The sequence below is a fragment of the Scyliorhinus canicula genome, chromosome 13 (genome assembly GCF_902713615.1).
Source record: "Scyliorhinus canicula chromosome 13, sScyCan1.1, whole genome shotgun sequence".
Classification (NCBI taxonomy): domain Eukaryota; kingdom Metazoa; phylum Chordata; class Chondrichthyes; order Carcharhiniformes; family Scyliorhinidae; genus Scyliorhinus; species Scyliorhinus canicula.
Window position 1 is genome coordinate 55,070,086 of NC_052158.1, and position 15,952 is coordinate 55,086,037.

At 48.6% G+C, this 15,952-nt stretch overlaps 1 protein-coding gene across 6 annotated transcripts in view; it reads left to right on the forward strand.

The window, feature by feature from the left end:
- Nucleotides 1–13,753, forward strand: part of cep63 (centrosomal protein 63) — a 108,584-nt gene extending 94,831 nt beyond the window's left edge. For all 6 annotated transcript variants that reach the window (XM_038816350.1, XM_038816349.1, XM_038816348.1 and 3 more), the window contains 2 exons: nucleotides 7,832–8,171; nucleotides 13,506–13,753. In XM_038816350.1, coding sequence (XP_038672278.1) covers nucleotides 7,832–8,171; nucleotides 13,506–13,664 — 499 coding nt within the window. In that variant the 3' untranslated portion in view covers nucleotides 13,665–13,753. The remainder of the gene's footprint in view (nucleotides 1–7,831; nucleotides 8,172–13,505) is intronic.
- Nucleotides 13,754–15,952: the final 2,199 nt, after the last annotated feature.

Consider the following 15,952-nt stretch of genomic DNA (forward strand, 5'->3'; position numbering starts at 1 on the left):
AACTTGTCAGGCAAGATATGTAAATAAGTCTCAATAAGATGCACTGCATTAATCGCTAACTTTTACAACACCATGAGAGTGATGGTCTAATGTTCCAGAAACATGGGTTCACTGGCAACCAGGGGAATTCAAGTAATTCATAATTCTGGAATGAAATGCTAGTTTCACTAATAATGATCTGGACTATTGCGAAAACCTATTTTGGATACTATACCGTTTAGGAGAGGAAATGCCGTCCTTACCTGGTCGGCATACATGTGACTTCAGAGCCCAACCAATGTGGTTGACTTTTAAGTGCCCTCTGAAATGGCCAAGAAAGACAGCATCTTGTAGGTGGCTTACCACCATGTGCCCAGGGGCAATTAGGGATGGACAATAAATGCTGATCTTGCCAGTGATGCTCAAGCTCCAAATAAGAAAAATAAATGAATTGAGTGTTTTATTTAGAGTGTTTAGAGAAAAATACTTAACATCTTAATAGCCACAGCCTGAAAGTTATGTTTTAAGTAGTAGTGCTCCAACTTAATGGTGTCAAAAACCAGTTGGTTAACATTAGCACATGGACATAATACCAAATGTGCTAATATCAATATCATTAAAAATTGAGCAGTCATAGGTACCACATTTTCAAAGACATTTTCATCTAGGGGCAGCACGGCGGCACAATGGCTGAGGCACTGGCTACCTCTTGGCTCCAAGCTCCCGGTTTCAATTCCGGCCTTGGGCGACTGTCTATGCGGAGTTTGCACATTTTCCCCGTGTGTGCGTGGGTTTCCTCCGGGTGCTTCGGTTTCCTCTCGCAGTCCAAAAATGTGCAGGTTAGGTGGATTGGCCATGATAAATTGCCCCTTAGTGTCTAAAAGGTTAGGTGGGGTTACGGGGATAGGGAGGAGGTGTGGGCTTACGTAGGGTGTTCTTTCCAAGGGATGGTGCAGACTCGATGGGCCAAATGGCCTCCTTCTGCACTGTAAATTCTATGATTCTATTATTCTATGATTTACATTCATGGCGAAAAGCATCTGTGATTAGTCCATAAAAACACAAGCTTATCAAATGTCCCATTGACTAAATGCAAACAAGTAACTTGAAGACCAGAGTACATGTTTTGTGTACTTTTGAGTGTAAAAAACATTTAGGAGGGATGTAATAATGGCGTTTAAAATGATTAAAGCTTTCAATAGGTTAGAGATTGAGAAGCAAAGTCCTTTGATGCTAGAATCCAAATAATCTTAACGTTTAACTTAGAACCAGATCATTCAGGAGCAAAATCAGAAAGCATTTTCCCATGGGTAGTGCAAATCAGGAAGTCCAGAAAAGGCTGCCATCGTTTATAGAACCCTTGTATTGATCCTCTCAGGGTAAATTTGACCCTTTCCAATTTTATAAATCCCGCCATGTCACTGATCCAGGTCTCCACACTTGGGGGCCTCACATCCTTCCACTGTAGCAAGATCCTTCGTCGGGCTACTAGGGACGCAAAGGCCAGGACACCGGCCTCTTTCGCCTCCTGCACTCCCGGCTCTACCGCAACTCCAAAAATCGCGAGTCCCCACCCTGGTTTGACCCTGGACCCAACCACTCTCGACACCAACCCTGCCACCCCCTTCCAGAATTCTTCCAGTGCTGGGCATGCCCAGAACTTATGGGCTTGATTCGCTGGACTCCCCGAACATCTGGTGCACATGTCCTCACCCCCAAAGAACCTACTCATCCTAGTCTCGGACATGTGGGCCCGGTTCAGCACCTTAAATTGGATGAGACTAAGCCTCGCACATGAGGAGGAAGAGTTGACTCTCTCCAAGGCATCCTCCCAAGTTCCATCCTCTATCTGCTCCCCGAGTTCCTCCTCCCATTTAGCCTTCAGCTTCTCCACTGACGACTCCTCCACCTCCTGCATTACCTTATAGATGTCAGACACCTTCCCCTCTCCGACCCACACCCCTGAAAGCACTCTGTCCATCGTCCCCCGCGAGGGCAGCAAAGGAAACCCCTCTACCTGTCGCCTCGCAAACGCCTTTACCTGCAAGTATCTGAACATGTTCCCTTGGGGAAGCCCAAATTTATCTTCCAGTTCCCCCAGGCCCGCAAACCTCCCACCAATAAACAGGTCCCTCAATTTACTGATGCCCACCCTTTGCCACCCCCTAAATCCCCCATCCTTGTTCCCCGGGATGAACCGATGATTACCACCCAGTGGAGCCTTCATCGAGCCCCCTGTTTCCCCACTATGCCATCTCCACTGTCCCCAGATTCTTAGGGTCGCCGCCACCACCGGGCTCGTGGTAAACCTCTTAGGGGAGAGCGGCAACGGCGCCGTTACCATGGCACCCAGGCTCGTACCTCTACATGACGCCATCTCCATTCTTTTCCATGCCGCCTCTCCCCCCTCCATCACCCATTTATGCACCATTGACACATTGGCCGCCCAATAGTACTCCAGAAGGTTGGGCAGCGCCAGCCCGCCTCTATCCCTCCCTCGCTCCAGGAAAACCCTCTTCACTCTCGGAGTCCCATGTGCCCACACAAAGCTCAAAATACTGCTAGTCACTCTCCTAAAGAAAGCCCTGGGGATAAAGATGGGCAGGCACTGAAAGAGGAACAAGAACCTTGGAAGCAGCATCATTTTGACGGACTGCACCCTCCCCGCCAACGACAATGACAGCATGTCCCACCTCTTGAACTCCTCCTCCATCTGATCTACAAGTCTGGTGAAATTATGTTTAACATAGAACAGTACAGCACAGAACAGGCCCTTCGGCCCTCGATGTTGTGCCGAGCCATGATCACCCTACTCAAACCCACGTATCACCCTATGCCCGTAACCCAACAACCCCCCCCCACCCCTTAACCTTACTTTTTAGGACACTACGGGCAATTTATCACGGTCAATCCACCTAACCCGCACATCTTTGGAAGTGTGGTGTGAAGAGTCCCCCAGCCCCTGGCCACCTGCACCCCCAGGTACCGAAAGCTCTCCCCTGCCCGCCTAAGCCGGAGCCTATCAATTCCTTCCTCCTGGTCTCCAGGGTGCACCACAAACACCTCACTCTTGCCTAAATTTAGTTTATAACCTGAAAAGGTCCCAAACTCAGCTTGCAGCTCCATCACGCCTGGCATTCCTCCCACCAGGTCCGCCACATACAGTAACAGGTCATCGGCATACAATGTTATGTTCCTCCCCACCTCGCACCAAACCTCTCCACCTCTCTGAATCCCTCAATGCCATCGCCAGCGGCTCGATTGCCAATGCAAACAACAAGGGGGACAGGGGGCAACCCTGCCTGGTCCCTCGGTAAAGCCGGAAGTATTCCGACCTCCTCCCATTCGTGGCCACGCACGCCATCGGAGCCTCATATAGCAGCCTTACCCATCTAATAAACCCTTCACCAAATCCAAACCTCCCCAACACCTCCCATAAGTACCCCCACTCCACTCTATCGAAGGCCTTCTCCTCATCCAGCGCCACCACTATCTCTGCCTCCCCCTCAATCGCCGGCATCATGATGACATTCAACAATCTCCGCACATTTGTGTTCAGCTGCCTTTCCTTCACAAAACCTGTCTGGTCCTCGTGTACAACCCCTGGCACACAGTCCTCTATCCCGGTGGCCAGGATTTTTGCCAGCACCTTGGCATCTACATTGAGGAGAGATATGGGCCTGTAGAACCACACTGCTGGGTATCCTTGTCCCTCTTTAAAATTAACGAGATCAGCGCCCGCGACATCGTCGAGGGCAAAGTCCCCCTTTCCCACGCTTCATTAAGTGTCCGCACCAGCAAGGAGCCCACTGGGTCCACAAACATTTTATAAAATTCCACCGGGAACCTATCCAGCCCCGGTGCCTTCCCTGACTGCATCTGCCCGATCCCCTTAACTAGCTCCTCCAGCTCAATCGGCGCACCCAACCCCTCCACCTGCTCCTCATGCACCTTCGGGAAAGAAAGCCCGTCGAGGAACCTCTCCATTCCCCTCCTCTCCCCCGTTGGCTCCGACCGGTACAGTTCCCCATAAAAGTCCTTGAAGACCTCATTCACCTCTATCCCCTTCCGCACCACATTCCCACTCTTGTCTCTCACTCCAGCAATTTCCTTAGCCGCATCCCGCCTGCGGAGCTGATGTGCTAGCATCCTACTCGCCTTTTCACCATGTTCGTACACTGCCCCTTGTGCCTTCCTCCACTGTGCCTCCACCTTTCTAGTGGTCAGCAAATCAAATTTAGCCTGCAGGCTGCGCTTCTCCCCCAACAGTCCCTCCTCTGGTGCCTCTGCGTACCTCCTGTCTACCTGCAGCATCTTTCCCACCAGTCTATCCCCCTCACTCCTCTCGCTCCTCTCTCTCTGTGCCCGGATGGATATCAGCTCCCCACGAATCACTGCCTTCAGGGCTTCCCAGACCACCCCCACCTGAACCTCCCCCGTACCATTCACCTCGAGGTACCCCTCAATACTTGCCCGGACCCTCCTACACACCTCCTCCTCCGCGAACAACCCCACATCCAACCGCCACAACGGGCGTTGGTCCCGCACCTCCCGCATCTCCAACTCTATCCAATGCGGAGCGTGGTCGGAGATTGCAATGGCCGAATACTCGGCCTCCTCCACTCTCGGAATCAGTCCCCTACTCACCACGAAGAAGTCAACCGAGAGTAGACCCTATGTACGTGGGAGAAGAAAGAGTACTCACGTGCCCTCGGCCTCACAAACCTCCATGGATCCACCCCACCCATCTGGTCCATAAACCCTCTCAGTACCTTGGCCGCCGCCGGCCTCCTACCCGTCCTAGAGCTGGACCTATCCAGTGAAGGATCCAACACCATACCCCCCCCCCCCCCCCCTCCCATGATCAGACCTCCCGCCTCCAGATCCAGGACCCGTCCCAACATACGCCTTATAAAGCCCGCATCGTCCCAATTTGCGGCATACACACCAGCAAGTACCACCTTCTCTCCTTGTAGCCTGCCCCTAACCATAACATACCTACCCCCCTTAACCGCCACCACCTCCGATGCCTCAAACGACACATTTTTCCCCACCAGAATCGCCACTCCCCGGTTCTTCACATCCAACCCAGAGTGGAAAACCTGCCCCACCCACCCCTTCCTCGGATGGACCTGGTCCGCCACCTTCAGGTGGGTCTCCTGAAGCATTGCCACATCTGCCTTTAGCCCCTTCAGATGAGCAAGTACCCTCGACCGCTTCACCGGCCTATTCAATCCTCTCACTTTCCAGGTGACCAACCAAATCAGAGGGCGTCCCGCCCCCCCCTCCCCCGTCGACTAGCCATAGCCCGTCGACTGCCCGCACCAGGCCAGCACCGCCTGCCCGACCCAGTCCCCACAGCGACAACACCTCACCTCTGTTCCCCCCAGCCCCCACCAGCTCCTTCCTTTTTTTAAAATTTAGATTACCCAATTATTTTTTCCAATTAAGGGGCAATTTAGCATGGCCAATCCACCTACTCTGCACATTTTTGGGTTGTGGGGGCGAAACCCACGAAGACACGGGGAGAATGTGCAAACTCCACACGGACAGTGACCCAGAGCCGGGATCGAACCTGGGACCTCAGCGTCGTGAGGCGGTTGTGCTAACCACTAGACCACCGTGCTGCCCTACCAGCTCCTTCCTGACCCTACCAGCAGCAACACGGTATTCCCCTTTCCCACACCCCCACCCCCCCTTTCCCCCCAGGCTAGGAACCCTCCCAGCTGTGAACCGTCCTCCATTGTACTTCCGTGGGTCAGCTAACTTCTGCTGACCCCGGAAACTCCCGCCAATAACCCGACCCCTCCCAAAGTGGGATCATCCCCCAATCTATCCCTCCTCCAGGCACCGCTCCAGCGCAGGGAAGAATCAGTTAAGGTCTCGCCTCCCCCCGTCATCGTCTCCAGCCCCGCAGCGCGGGAAACCAGAGAAAAGCCCCACCACACCCTTCTGACGCAGCTCCCAAATACCAGCCCCACTCCATACCCCCAACCCGACATAGAATACAACAAACCCTCCCTGCAAGATACAAAACTCAAACATTGCCCCACAGCAAAAAAAACATAACAGAACAACACCCCCATAAATAACCATATCAAAATTGCAAAAGTACAAAAAAAAAGAGAACACAGCAACAGCAGAATCCAGCAATAAAGTATTACAACCGACCCCGCAACCCCCAACCCCTAGTTCAAGTCCAGTTTCTCCGTCTGCACGAAGGCCCACGCCTCCTCCGGGGAATCAAGATAATAATGCCGGTCCCAATAAGTTACCCACAGGCGACATTCCGAACTTTATCTTTTTCCTGTAAAGCACCTCTTTCGTCCGATTAAATCCGGACCGCCGCTTAGCCACTTCCGCAGTCCAATCCTGATAGATCCGTACTACCCCATTCTCCCAATTGCTGCTCTTCACCTTCTTGGCCCAGCGCAGCACACACTCCCGATCACTGAACCGGTGGAACCTCACCAGCACCGCACGCGGGGGTTCATTCTCCTTAGGCTCCTGGCCAGTACTCTGTGTACTCCCTCCAGCTCCAAGGGCAGATGGAAAGACCCGGCCCCCACTAGCGAGTTCAGCATCATAGCCAAGTAGGTTGTCAGGTCCTCCGCAAGGCCCAAGATCCGCAGATTTTTCCGCCTCATGCGGTGATCAAGCTCCTCGAAGCGTTCCTGCCACTTCTTGTGGAGTGCCTCGTGTCCCTCCACCTTACTCACGAGGATCCCGGCCTCCTCTCGTTCAGTGGCCTGCGTCTGCAATTCCTTGATGGCAGCACCCTGGGTCGTCTGAATCTCCGAGAGCCTTCTGTTCGTTTCCTGCAGAGAGCTCAGTACCTCAGCCTTGAAGTCTGCAAAACAGCGCAGGAGAGCAGCTTGTTGCTCCAGGGCCCACTGCTTCCACTCCTCTGGAGCTCCGCCGGCCGCCATCTTGGATTCCTTCCCCCATTTTTTCTGGGGAGCTGCTGCCGTTTTTCCCCCCTTTCCACTCCGAGTTCGAGTCATGGACTGCGGGGAAAGTCGATCAGCACACCTTCTCCCACCGGGAGACGTCGAATAATTTCGTTTTGGGCTCTAAAAAGAGCCGAAAAGCCAGTTTAAAACGGGAGCTCCCAAATGTGCGGCTTCCTACGTCATCGCTGCCACCGGAAGTCCTAGAGTTAGATATTTTAACAAAATTGGACAGATTCCTCTCTCCATAACCACTGCCTGACCTGGAATAGTTTAAGGATCAAATGCAAGACTATTTATATGTAGTTTATTGCGACAACCATTGAACTTTAAAATTATGCATGTAGCAGTCCGATAAAAAGTGATTGCAGATGCTTTAATTACGACTTTGAATTGTGCGAAGACTGGAACATTCGAATATTGAAAAGAAAGACTGAAATGAACTATACTGTTTATGTTGCCATGTTAAAGATTAAAGTTACCAATGCCCTTTACTCGTGACCCTGACAGTGCAGTGTTGGCTGCCTTCTGACAATACTGCAGCCCGGCTGATAAAGTTGTTCTCTTATGCTATTAGATAGCATATTCAGCCACGTAGCCCATCCTCTTTTACACCCATTAGTTTTTGTACTGGCTTAGACACATATAAATAGCTAGCTAGACTACTGAACAGTGGATCACGATGCAGTATGACGAGTCATATCTAGAGCAGGCCAGAAAGGAGCAAATTTCCTTCCCCAAAGTAAAATGGTATTTATGCAATAGATTTTGGTCAAAATTCCTTTTAAATGTGATAACGTAAATTGATTCATGCAACAATGTTTTATAGCTCCCAGCACTTGTTTTAATTCTATTCATTAGAGGAACAGTTGTATAATCTGAAACTTTCTGAATATTTGTAGACGAGTAGAGGAGCTCCAACTTGAACATAAGAAGGAACTGAGAGAGCTGCAGAACAAACTCCGGGAGATAGCTGTTCACTCTGAAGGAAACAAACAGGCATTACAAGATCAGCAACCATGTACAGAGTCTGACTTCCACCAGTTTAAAGAGGGCCAGGTTCCAGAGAGGGGCTTTTCCAAAGTAGCTCAGAGTGATTCATCTGAAGCTTCATTTTCGGATTCTCTGCACAGGACCACTTCCTGCATCACCCTGTCTGCTGATGAAAATGATGCAGATTTTTCTGACAATGTATCAGGACAGTCGGTCCATTCACTTTCCAGTGAACAATTCCTGCATTTGGTAAGTGAGTTGTGTGGTACATTTATTGTGAAACCCTTGCATTCTCTTCATTGTGTTTTATTCCGAAATGTAAATATGAGGGATATTGATAGTCAGCTGGCAAGTGAATAAGTAAAACATGTTTAAAATAATTTAAAAAAAAAATAAATTTAGAGTACCCAATTCATTTTTTCCAATTAAGGGGAAATTTAGCGTGGTTAAGCCTGCACATCTTTGGGTTTTGGAGGCGAAACCCACGCAAACACGGGGAGAATGTGCACAGGGACAGTGACCCAGAGCCGGAATCAAACCTGGGACCTCGGCGCTGTGAGGCAGCAATGCTAACCACTGTGCCACCGTGCTGTCCACATGTTTAAAATAATTGACAATAACAGCCAGGGACAAAATACATTTTTTAGGCAGTGAAATGTTAAGATGCAATGTCTGGAAGCAGATTCAATAATAATTTTCTACTCAAAAGGGAGGAAAAGTTGCAGGTGTATGGATAAAGAGCAAAGGAGTGGGACTAATTTGTCTGTCGAAGAGCTAGCATAGTTACAATTGGCTGAATGACCATGCATGCAGTATGAGTGAGGGGCGACTTAACTGATGTTTATAAGATCCTGAGCTATCTTGAGAAGGTGGACGTGGAAAGGATGTTTCCTCTTGTGGGTGAGCCCAGAAAGGTTTTAAATTGGAAGTCACACTTTTAGGACAGAGATGAGGAGAAACAGTTTTTCTCAGAGGGTTGTGTGACTTTGGAACTCCCGTCCTCAGAAGGCAGTGGAGGCACGTCACTGAATATTTTTAAGGCAGAGGCAGGTGAATTCTGAAAGGAAAGAGAAAATTCTGGAAAATCTCAGCAGGTCTGGCAGCATCTGTCGGGAGAGAAAAGAGCTAACGTTTCGAGTCCGATAACTCTTTATCAAAAGCTAACAGACAGAGAAAGTGAGAAATATTTATACTGTGGAGTGAGAATGAAAGATGAATCATAGCCACAGAAACCCAGGGAAACCGGGTGCTCACGGCCACAGAAACCAAGGGGAAAGAGCGCTAATGGCAATCCTCAGAGAGGACAAAAGGTCAAACAAGCAGGGAAACTAACATCAGAGGCTGAACTGTAGATGTGGGGGGAGGGGAAGGGGGAAGCAAAGAGGAGAAAGGTGAAGGAAAGCTGCATAAGATTGTGTGGGGGGGAATTAAATATATATTAAGAAAGAAAGAAATGGTAAAAGACAGTTAAAATGAAATGGGTCGAGGTGGGGTAGAGCTGATCATCGAAGTTGTTGAATTCGATGTTCAGGCCGGAAGGCTGTAGCGTGCCTAACCGGAAGATGAGATGTTGTTCCTCCAGTTTGCGTTGAGCTTCACTGGAATATTGCAGCAGGCCAAGAACAGACATGTGGGCATGGGAGCAGGGTCTTTTGTTAAAATGGCAAGCAACGGGAAGGTCAGGGTCCGGAATGCGCACAGACCGAAGATGCTCAGCAAAGCGATCACCCAGTCTGCGTTTGGTCTCTCTGATAAATGGTAGATTCTTGTTGGACAAGGGAACCAAAGGTTATCAGGAGTAGATGGCAACGTGGGATTCAAAACACAAACTTCAGCCATGATCGTATTAATAGTGGGGCAAGCTCGAGTGGCTGAATGGCCTGCTTTTACTCCTAATTCAGATGTTTTTATGGTTCTATGATTCTATGTATTAATTCAAAAAAAAATCACCATTTAAAATAAGGTAGCACAAGTGCTTTTCTGATCTACTTTAAGTGTTCCTGATGCTTTAGCTCAGTTGGCTGGACAGCTGGTTTGCTAAGCAGAACGAGACCAACAGCACAGGTTCAATTCCGGTACCAGTTATTCATCAAGGCCTTGCCTTCTCAACCATGGTGACCCTCAGGTTCAACCATCACCAGTCAGCTCTCCCCCTCAAAGGGGAAAGCAGCCTGTGGTCATGTGGGACTATGGTGACTTTGTAACTTCATATTCTATAATGGCATTTATCTTTGGAGCAGAGAAATGAACATAACCTTTTCTAGAACATCCATCACAAAAACTTGTATTTATTTATATTGCACCTTCAACTTAATAATGGGGCAGATGATCAAGCCTGGTCAAAGATGTAGGTTTGAAAGAATGTCTTCAAGGAGGAAAGTGAAGCAGAGCGGTAGGGAGGAAATTCCAGATTTTAGGGCTAGGCAGCTGAAGGTACGGCCTCTAATGGTCGTGATTAGAACCACAGATGCTCGCTGAAAGGTTGTTGGATTGAATGAGATTAGGATATCGGAAGAGGGCAAGGCTACGGATGGGAATTTTAAAGCTGAGGAATGTTTAGCTGGGAGAGAAGCACATCAGGGTGTTGGGTGAATGGAGCTCGGTACATGTTAGGACACAGCAGAGTTTTAAATGACCTTAAGTTTACAGAGAGTAGAATGTGGAAGTTTGGCCAGGAGTGCATTAGGATAGTCAAGTTGAGGGGTAACAAAGGCATGGATGCAGGTTTGTGCAATAAATGAGCTAAGGTAGGGAGGGAGTTGTGTGATGTTACAGTTCGAAATCGGCGATCTTGGTGATGATGTGAATATCTGTCACATGTTGATATTCGGGTCTTAATCAAGGTTCAACTGATACCAGGCTGGACAGGCTGAGCTGGATCTATTGGAGTTTAAATGATTAAGAGGCAATCTTATTAAAACATAGAAGATCCTGAGTGGACCTGACAGGGTGGCTGCTGAAAGGATGTTTCCTCAGTGGGAAAGTCTAGAACGAGAGAGCACAGTCTCCCATTTAAGACCGCGATGGGGAGATATGTTTGTCTGAGAGTTGTAAATCTCAGGAATTCTGTCTGAGGAAGAGTCAATAAATATTTTTGAGGCAGAGTCAGGAATATTCCCGAATAAGGGGGTGAATGTGAGTGGAATGAAGAGTTGAGGCCACAATCAGACCCCTTTGTATATTTGTATGTCTGGTTCAACCTCAGCCTCAGCAGTAGCCAGGGAGAGGGATCTCGAGTCGGAGAATAAAGAATGGTGTTTGTGGCAGGGACTGAAAACATTGTTTTTCTTCCGTTCAATATTTAAACGGAGGACATTTCTGCTCATCATCCTGCTTGTCCGTCACCCAGTACTGGGTAACTGAGAGGTAGTGGAGGGGTTGAGAGAAGTGGTGGTAAGGTAGAGCTGGGCATTATCAGCGTGTATGTGGAAACTGACACTGCATTTGTAGATGGTGTTACTGGGGAGCAAAGTGGAGCTCAGAAATAGGAAGGGACCAAGGATAGATCCTTGGCCGCACCACCTAGAGGCAACTGTGGGAATAGGAAGGGAAGGAATTGTATGTGATTCTCTGGCAGTGGCTGGATAGATAACAATTGAACTAATCAAGTACAATCCAAGCCAGATAAGTAGGCATTGAAATAGGGTAGTGTGGTCAGCTGTGTGAGGCTGCAAGAAAAAGGAGAATTCACAATTGTTACAGTCATATTGGATGTCATTTGCGACATTGATAGTGGGTCAGTAGTGTGCAGATTATAAACCACAAAATGGATTTTCAAACCATAAAAGTGATAGAAGTTATAAAGACTGACCGATCTTACCAGCTACTTACCAATCAGCTTTCTCTCTTATAGCCTCTTCTCCCCCCAGTCCCACCTAACTCCCTGTTTCTACCCAACTTTGAATGCGCACTCACTCAGCCAACCAGCACTGAGTGCAGACAAGCCAGCAGCACTCGAGAGCTCTGCTTTTATAGGTTTCCAATTACAATGCTCTGGAGCAATGCTCCACCCTGTCCATGCCCCTCATAATCTTGTACACCTCAATCAGGTCACCCCTCAGTCTTATCTGCTCTGTCTATGTTTCTACCTTGGCTATCTGAATTAGAATGTGCAGCCTTGCCTGCCTCTCGTAGGTTTGGTGCTGCTGCCTTCAGTTTTTGCTTCTGTTGTCCACAATGGATCATGTTGTAATGTATTTAGGCGATGATTGCGAGATGTGGGTGTGAGGCTTGTGACAGTGCTCAGTGCAGGAGGGTGGGATGAAACCATGAATGTGCGGTATGATTCATGATTGATAAAGAAAATGAAGTTTTGCATTTCTATAGCATCTTTCCTGACCTATAAAGCTAAAATGCTTTATAGCCAATGAGATTCTTTTGAAGCCTGGTCACTGTTATAATGTGGGAAATGAAACACCAATTCATGGACAGCAAGCTCCCACAACAGAGTATGTTCCATGCCCTGTTCTGCCATATTTTAATGTTCTTCGTGCTCACACTCTTCTCGACAGCTGTTTCCAGCATATGCAGTCAGAATACATTTAAGAGGTGTAGAATAGATTTACATGAGTGTGACAGAATTTTGGGGACCCTTGCTTACACCCACTTAATAATATGTTTACCCCTGGCTGCATGTAGTTATCATTCAAATTAACAGGCAGCACAAAATTTGCAAGCTGCTTGTGTCAGAAGCAACACGTGCGGGTAAATTGTACATTGCAATATCCACACCAGTTTTTGGGCTTTGTCCAATTTTGCAGCCAGTGCGTATTAAAACCATAAACGGTGATTGAAACTGTTTAAATATGATGTTGCTATGAGGGAGTTATGTTTGTACCGAGTCCATATGAATTTCCCTTTCCCCTGCAGGTTGTTAAGAGACTCAACTAATGGTCTGGGCACATAGTGTATAATCAGCGCCGGCCCTAGGGTTGCTGGCGCCCCGGGCAAGCTGAACTTCGGCGCCCTTCGGGGGTGGGTGGGGGGGGGGGGGGGGGGGGGGGGGTTCGGGTCGGGTCAGGTCAGGGGGGAGGGCGGGTCGGGTCGGGAGGGGGGGGGGGAGGGTCAGGCAGGGGGGGGTCGGGTCGGGGGGGGGTCGGGTGGGGGGGGGTCGGGGGGGTGGGGGGGTCGGGTCGGGTGGGGGGGGGTGGGGGGGTCGGGGGGGGTGGGGGGGTCGGGGGGGGTGGGGGGGGTCGGGGTGGGGGGGGTGGGGGGGGTCGGGTCGGTGGGGGGGGTCGGGTGGGGGCGGTCGGGCGGGGGGTCGGGTCATTGCGGGGGGGGGGGGGGGGGGGTCGGCGGGGGGGGGGGCGGAGTGACCTGGTATATGATCGGGACTCACCGATCGGCGGGCCGGTCTCTGTCGGCAGATCTCTGACGGCAGGTCTCTGACGCCGGTCACGCACTCGTTGATGGCGCCCCCTAGCACATGGCGCCACGGGCGACTGCCCGAGTTGCCGGTACCTTGAGCCAGCTCTGTGTAAAATATCTCATACCTGTATACTAATAGTGAGAATTTATCTGTCTCAGTCAAAGTAGATAGTCCTCACTTTATTGTTTGTATTCATGTTGGTTAATGTCTTTCAGAGCCCAACAATTACATCTACAAACACATCGATTGCGGTCAAGTATCTTGAGGAAGAGGACAGGAGATCGCAGCAGCTTTTAAAACGTCTGGACATGCACATTGAGGAACTCAAAATTGAAAGTGAAAGAACGGTGGACAAATATGTCAATCCACTGTGATTCAACAGTACCTCACAGGTTCCAGATAATTGACATCATTCAGTGAGAGACTGAATAAAATGGAGGTACTGTATGTACTGTTGACCAGCTTCAGTGACTTACGTTTTGGTTCTTTGAACTCTATCTACCTGATGTATATTGGAATATGCATTGGCTATTCTTGGCCTTCTGGTTTCTTAATAACCTGTGGTGCTGTATCATTCAGCCCAAAGTTACTGAGACGTAATCATATTGGAAGTGTAGCCAACACATGTCACAAAGTGCAGTTAATAGCAGTCTTTGGCGTTTACGTCAAACTCATTCTTTCCTTAAAAACCAGTCTCTGAATGTTTGCATTTTCAGAGATGGCACTGAGAAACCTCTCCGCTCCCTGCATCGGTCCAAGGATTTCATGTTCCAATAGTCAAGCTACAAGGCCATAATTACATCAGTACTTGTGACCAAACACATCTGTGAACCTTTTGAAGACGAGCTACCTTCCTACATTGGTACTGTTCTAAGCATGTTGCAGTGGTCCTAATTGTTCAGGAAACTATCCAAAATGCAACAATGTTAAAGGCGAGGAAAATGCTTCTGTTAAAGGCGAAGGAACAATCGGCTGTCTGCTTGACAGTTGTATTTTGGTACAACATTGTGGCCAAAAGAATGATCAGTTAACAAGGTCTTGTGTTTTAAATTACATGTCTGACATTATTTTATACATGTCTGAAATCATGATATTTGTTTATTCTTTTAAAACCCCTGTAAACTGGTGAACAAATGCCGGTGAACAAACTCTAGCTCTTTCTAGACTCCTATTTGTGCAATCGAAGGAATGAAACTGATATGTTCACCCTTTGCTTGTTTATCCTTTGTCAGGTATGCAAAGGTAACAGGTTCCCACGCCACAATGGTATTACTCGAAAAAATCTGCATCTTCCTGAAAGGACTAATCAGTGCAGCTAGTTGTGTGTTTCACAAAGGAAAGCTTCAATGCTAATTTATAATTGTATATTTATGTACATAAGATTTATCAATAAACTTTATACATAATTGATTAAACTTGTTCCAGCATGTTTTATTGAAGTACACTGAGTCCAAAATTATCTGGCTTTTCCCACCGGTGGGACTTTCCAGTCCGCCAATGGTGGAGGATGGGGGCACACAAAATCCTGTAAACATTGGCTTGACTGGAAGATCGTGACATTGGCCAATGACAGATTGCCTCTGCCGCCAGAAAATCCCACTCTTTGCCCTTTACATTTTGTGATATAGATGATCTCGTGTTGCATTGCACAGACATGGAATTATGGGGGGGATGATCCTCCTGGGCAGCTAGCCCAAGGTGGAAATCGTGATGACTCTAGGGCAACAACCGGATTGTAGGCAGGCCTAAAACCCATTGCGAGTCTCCCGACCTGCTCCACTAGTCCTGATTCGGCTCCTGCTGGCCCAATGAGGTTGAGCAAGAGCATACTAATAGCCATTTACATTCATCTGAATGTAATTATCGGGCAGGAAGCCCCATTCATCTATCTCTTGGGATGCTCCAGGAGTCACGCTGACATAAATTGGTGCAATTCCTGACGAGTGGAGATCTGGCATCCTGCACTTCAAGGAGGGAAAGGGTGCAAGGTGGTGTGTACCCTCCCTACTCTTGCCTACAGGGTATTATGGGCCAGGGTTGAGAGAACACCAAAGTATATCATTGGAGTTCACCTGACCCACAACTTTAAATAGATTTTGATTATGGGGAGCACAAGGGCCCACCTTACAGGTGTGATACAACAGAGTATCTTTAAAACAAAACAATGTTTATTCTATGAATCCAGTTAACATTTTATAAACATTTGGGGCAGCAGGGTAGCATGGCGGTTAGCATAAATGCTTCACAGCTCCAGGGTCCCAGGTTCGATTCCGGCTTGGGTCACTGTCTGTGCGGAGTCTGCACGTCCTCCCCCTGTGTGCGTGGGTTTCCTCCGGGTGCTCCGGTTTCCTCCCACAGTCCAAAGATGTGCGGGTTAGGTGGATTGGCCATGCTAAATTGCCCGTAGTGTCCTAATTAAAAAAAGTAAGGTTAAGGGGGGGGGGTTGTTGGGTTACGGTATAGGGTGGATACGTGGGTTTGAGTAGGGTGATCATGGCTCGGCACAATATTGAGGGCCGAAGGGCCTGTTCTGTGCTGTACTGTTCTATGTTCTATGTTCTAAACACACAGTAAACAGTTTATCAACTACAAACACTGATACGTTCCCAAATACAATATTCTATAGCTTAATGACTTCCCAAGCAACATCCATGAATTAAAT